General features: G+C 37.4%; 1 protein-coding gene across 3 annotated transcripts in view; it reads left to right on the forward strand.

The window, feature by feature from the left end:
• umad1 (UBAP1-MVB12-associated (UMA) domain containing 1) overlaps positions 1-5,967 on the forward strand; it is a 152,891-nt gene extending 146,924 nt beyond the window's left edge. For 2 of the 3 annotated variants that reach the window (XM_041183086.1, XM_041183085.1), the window contains one exon: positions 4,728-5,967. In XM_041183086.1, coding sequence (XP_041039020.1) covers positions 4,728-4,994 — 267 coding nt within the window. In that variant the 3' untranslated portion in view covers positions 4,995-5,967. Of the gene's footprint in view, positions 1-162; positions 222-4,727 lie in introns of all 3 variants that reach the window. The other variant, XM_041183087.1, reaches the window with a different exon arrangement.
• Positions 5,968-6,205: the final 238 nt, after the last annotated feature.

Below are 6,205 nucleotides of genomic sequence, written 5' to 3' on the forward strand. Positions count from 1 at the left end.
CATAAAATAAATCACATTGCCTAGCAAGTTCATTTTGATAGAAATTGTTATTGCAAAGGGTAGTAGGCAATGTTAAAATTCAACACTGTATAAATCTGTCTTCTGTTATCACCAATGAAAAACAGTTATTGAAATGTGCCATATTTCTTTAAACTCACCTAGCCTTTTCAACTGGCTCTTTATCTTAACACAGGAGGTGCTATGGAAATGACGTATATGTGGTAAGCCAATTTTAGGTAAATTTACATTTCTACTGCAATGTTATAATGGGAAAGTGGGTACTTAGACTGGCTTTGAATTCTCTTGAATAGAATACACATTAGCCCAACAAATGGATTGCTTATAATATATTCACCACTCAGGATTAAGACACAGACCCATTCTAAAAGAGGATAAATTTAAAGAAATCTACCACTTCAAAACTTTTTATTGGAGGTAGAGAAGAGAACAAGAGAATTATGCATACTTTATTATCCAATAGATTAGGTATCATTATCTAATGGTGTTGAACAACTTATGAAAGGTTTCATCTGTTTGATAGAATTGTTTTAAAGATTTGGTATTCATCGTAACTGTGACGGGAAAAATAAGGAGTAAGAAATATTATATGGATAATTGTGCTCCGAGCCTGCTAAGATCTGATGACGTAGTAAGAGTTACTGGCAAGGGAGAATAACTATGCTACCTATTAATCTCAAAATCAAAGGTAGACACATATCTCAAAGCCACAGCACATATCTTTATGTTGTGCGCATATCTTTATGTTGTACTTATAACTTGGCTAAATTTGGAAACATACCATTTTATTATAGCAATTCCACTCCTTATTAGTCCTCTTAACTTCCATATCTTGGCATCATCTGACCACCAATTTATTTCTTCGAGCCTTTCTGACATTTCAGTCTTGGCACCATCTTGCATGTTAGTCCTTCATCTAAATACCTCAAAAAAGTTAATGCTGAAATCATTATTAAAGAAGTTTTAACAATGCACTTGGAACATCATAGTATTATCTGACAAAGTCAACATGGTTTTACAAAATGGAAATAGTGTTAGACAATGGAAATAGAGTTATTTGAGGATGTAACTGATATGGTATATAAAGGGGAATCAGGAGATGTAGTATATCCGGATTTTCAAAAGGCATTTGATAAGGTGCCACACAAAATGTTAATAGGCAAGATCAGGGATCATGGAGTTGGGAGTAATATATTAACATGGATAGCAAGCAAAGAATAGGCATTAATAGGGCATCCTCAAGTTGGCAAGCTGTGACTAATGGAGTGCCACATGGATCAGTGCTGGAGCCTCAGCTATTTAAAATCTATATTAATGGTCTAGACAAAGAGTAATCTAACTTTGATGATGATACAAAACTAGGTGGAAATGTACATTGTGAGGCAGAAACAGGCTGCAAAGAGATTTAAACACGGGAGTGGGCAATAAGATGACAGATGGTATATAATGTGGGGAGGTGTGAGGTTACTCAATTCAGACATAAGAATAGAAAAGCAGAATTATTTTTAAAAGATGTGAAACTTGTAAATGTTGATGTTCAGAGAGATTTGGATATGCTCGTACAAGGAATTCATATAAGGAACTCAGAAAGTTAGCACGTAGGTACAGCAAGGAATTATGAAGGCAAAGGCATGTTGACCTTTATTGCAAGGGGATTGGAGTACAAGAGTAAGGAAGTCTTGCTACAGTTATACAGGGCTAAGATGAGAGCACACCTGGACTCTAGTGTGCAGTTTTGGCCTTGAAATTTAAGGGATGGTATGCTTGCATTGGAGGCAGTACAGCAAAAGTTCACTAGATTGGTCTCTGGGAGAGAGGGCTTTCCTATGATGAGAGGCTGAGTAAATTGGGCCTATATTCTCTGGAATTTAGAAGAATGAGAGGAGATCTCACTGAAACATACAAGATTGTGAAAACTAGAAACTGGCTGGGAAATCTAGAATACTGGGCACAGTCTCAGGATAAAGGGTCGATCATTTGGGACTGAGATGAGAAATTTCTTCACTCAAAAGATTGGTTATTGTATGGAATTCTCTACTCCAAAATGTTGTGGATATCCCATTGTTGACTATATTTAACACAGTGTTAGACAAATATTTGGGGTCTCAGAATCAAGGGATATGAGGAGCAGATGGGAAAGAGGAGTTGAGCCCAAGATCAGCTCTGATCTTATTGAATGGTGGAGCAGGCTTGATGGGCCATGTGGTCTCCTCCTGCTCCTATCTGTTGTATTCTTAGAGACAACAAAGTTGAAACTAGGGGAGTCATTTTACAGGTTTATGCTCTCATCAGAGAATCTGCAGATGGATTGTGGGTCATTTCCTAATGATTAAAACTATTGGCTGGATATTCAGTGTGTTCACGTATTTATGATGTGCACTGCTGACAAATGAGGTGTTCCACGTACTCCAAAGCTATTTCTCCGGAAGGAAGTTTTGCGCACAAGATCCCATACAGTATTGCATGCTTATTTGCCTGGGAAACCTCATCACTTAAGTCATAAAACTGCAGAAGGGATTGTCTGCCCTTTATGGAGCTTGCCTGATTTTTGCTTCATGTATTTCAACAGAGGGAAGATTGGGCAGGTTGTGTAGTGGTTGGGCTGTGGATGTTGAGTCAGTTGAAATTTTCAAAACTGAGATCAATAGATTTTTGTTAGGTAAGATTATCAAGGGATATGGAATAAAAGCTGTTAAATGGAGTTGCGGTAGAGCTCAGCCATGGTCTGATTGAATGGGGGAACATACTCGAGGGGTTGAATGACCTCCTGTGATTCAGTTGGTTTACGTACAGGACAGGAAATGAAAACTTTTCTGGCACCCAAGTAATTAGTCTTGGGATTCCAGTAATTGTCATCCAATTCATATAACGCATATGAAAATATGGGTCTGTTGTGTTTGAAAACAACATCAATGAACTTTCTAGAGTACTGATTAGGAATTTCATGTTGTTATAATTATGGAAGAATTGTTAAAACAAATAGCTGCTCTCAGGAACTAAACAATAGCTGGATTAATATTACTGCATAAGTTACTAACTAGGTTCCGTTAGTAGTATTTTTGTAATACCATTAAAAAGATGATATTTAACTTGAAAGGATGAAACATGCGCTGACAAAGATGATACCAGCAGTTAAATTTTTACTTTCACCAGCAGACTGAAAACTGGCTCCTATGGACTTGGACTGAATTTCCTTTTTATTGAATTCAATTCTCAATATGGTGTATAACAGGTGACTGATCAACAACAGTTAGTTTCCTGCTTAGTGCTGAAAGTTGAAAACTACCCTACCAGTGTCAGAAATCTTTCACTGGGAAAGCCTGAGGAAAAAGGGGGTTTTATTGATCAAGAGCAAATATGCAATGATTAATATTGTAACCATTGCCATTGTGATAATTTTTTAATAAACACATATGTGTGTTTCTTACTTTTTGAACTTTTGGAAAACCTCCATAAATTAACTTCAACATTATTCTCATATGATTCCTGTATAGTAGCCCTAAAGCCAATTTGTCAGGAATCTTCACATACCTCATTTATGATTTTTTTCTCAATTTCTAAAAGTCGCTGCAGTCAGAAAATATAGGGATAAATTTTGAGTTTGTGCTGCTCGCATATAGCCTCACTCGACAGCATGGCAGATTGGACAATTGGGTGTAAAGGTCAGCATGGCTGATTTGCAGCCCTCCTGATTTTCCACTCAGTAAATTATTAAGCAGAACACTGGGAAGGTCACAAATTGAACACTTTTTTCTTTGAAGCAATTTGTCCAATCAGCTTTTCTATTGAGTAAGGCACTCAAAAGGAGTACTACCTCATAAAATTTAACCCATATGTATAACTATAAAATTGATAGGGTGAATTATGGTTTAATTTTAGCAATACCTTAGGTTTTACTGTCTGTCAAATTTGGTCTTTACATAGGAATGCTTAAGAACAAATTGCCTGGATGAGTGTAGTTCCAACAACATGACGCTTGACACCATCCAGGACAAAGCAACCCACTTGATTGGCACCCAATTCACAACCTTAAGCATTCACCCCCTCCACCACTGATGCACAGTGGCACCAATATGTGCCATCTACAAGATGCATTGCAGTAACTCACCAAGTTAGTCACCAAGGTTCCTTCGACAGCACCTTTCAAACCCGTGACCTTGACCACCTAGAAGGACCAGGTCAGCGGATGCCTGGGAGTTCCTCCACCTGCAAGTTCCCCTCCAAGCCACGCCATCCTGACTTGGAGCTTTATAGCCACTCTTTCTGCATCCTGGAATTCCCTTCCTAATGGCACTGTGGATGTGCCTACACCACATGGACTGCAGTGGTTCTCAAGGGCAGTTAGGGATGGGCAATAATTTAAAACTCATTTCTAACCTGAGATGTGAAGGAATTTCTTCTCTGAGGGTAGTGAATGTCTGGAATTCTCTATCCTAGAAAGTTGTGGAGGTTAGGTCACTGAAAGTATTTAAAGAGGAGGCAGATAGATTTTTGAAATATTGGGGAGTTGAGGGCTATGAGGGGCTGGCACGAAAGAGGATTAATGCCTGGGGCAAATCAGCCATGATCTTATTGAATGGCAGGACAGGCCGAATGGCCTACTCCTGCTCCTATTTCTTGTGTTCTTATGTTCTTGTAAATGCTTGTCCAAGAATGAATTTTTAAAAATGGGCTTTATCACAAATATGTCATTATTTTTCTTTCTCTAGGGAGAAGCAACAGATTTATATCCTGTAGAAACAAATGAAACATGGACTGCTCAGCAGATGAAGCAAACATTAAAAAGCTTTCCTGTAACTGTGGAGCTCCTCAGTGATGTACCATTCACTTTAGCCCCTCATGTTCTGGCATTACAGGCCAGTTTTCATGACCTCCCAGCCGCCTTGCATCTATCGAAGAATATGAATGAAAATGTAGCAAATTTCTGGTATGATTTTACTCTTGAAAACTCTGTACTTTCTGATTCCTTAGATTAATGCTACTATTTGCATAAAATTGACAGCTGTTCTGAGTATTGCAGTAGAATGTGTCAATTAATTTGGTCCTGATTTACTTATGTTAATAGCTTTCTATAAAAGTTGTCTTACTAGTATTGTACCACTTGTGATTTGGCTCTCGGCTGGAAAATTGTTTGAATAACAGTTCTAAAAGTGTCTTGCCTCAATTAAATGAGTTACGCTTCTTTATAAGATGGCTAAGGATTCCAGAGACTTCTGTAGCTTAGTAAGCTTGGGGGGGAAAATGGGGTAAGTGAATTTATTTCTTTGTCTAAATAAATATTTTCCATGTGTTTATATAGAAATGTAAGTGGGAAGCTATCCTGGTAGTTATGCTGACGTCACACCTGCCATGTAGGATCAAGTTTTCCAGTGCTGACCCTGCCATAGTATGCCTGCCCTTTTTGCCAGAAACCCTGGGGTCTAACTAGAGACATGATTCTTGCCTTTCACAAAGGGGAGTTAACATTAAAACCTTTCAAAATAAAATCTGTTATCTGTAGGGGTTCCAATCAATACCCTGGTCTGGACCACTCCCCCTTTACTGAAAATTATGTGATGGTATTGTGAGATAGGAAGGGACTAAATATTAATAACTTTCTGTATCCCTGCCACATATTACTATATACACATATTCTGGTATGAAAACATATGATTTTGGCAACCATTCATTTGATTATTGAGTCTTCTGTATTGACAGTTTGTAGAATCTGGCTGCTTACAATAGACCAAAACTCGATCCTGTCATGTGGAAATATACAAAGCGCAATGTCTAACTATATAGACCTTAACAACAGTGATGATTTTGTTTTCTGATTATATTTTTAAATTTTGTGTTGAAAGTATACAAATACTGTCAATACAATAGAATGTACATTATAATTATATTGTATGGTAATGGATCTAAATGTCTCAATTCAGACTTTGTCATAATAAAGTATCCTACTTACTATGTGGATTGTTTTTACCTTTTTACACGGTCATGTTTACTGTTTTACAGTGACATCACTCTCTAACATAAGAAACAACAGTTTGCATTTGGTTAAGTTGCAGCTATTTTATTATAGTCATCAAATAAATTTAAAAGTGAGAAATATTTCGACAGACTCTTCATTGAAAATACCCAATGTGATGTGATATTATCTCAGTTGTGCTGTGCCCTGCTGTTACTAAGACTTGCCCTCACATTG

Source organism: Carcharodon carcharias, chromosome 3 (assembly GCF_017639515.1).
Source record: "Carcharodon carcharias isolate sCarCar2 chromosome 3, sCarCar2.pri, whole genome shotgun sequence".
NCBI lineage: Eukaryota > Metazoa > Chordata > Chondrichthyes > Lamniformes > Lamnidae > Carcharodon > Carcharodon carcharias.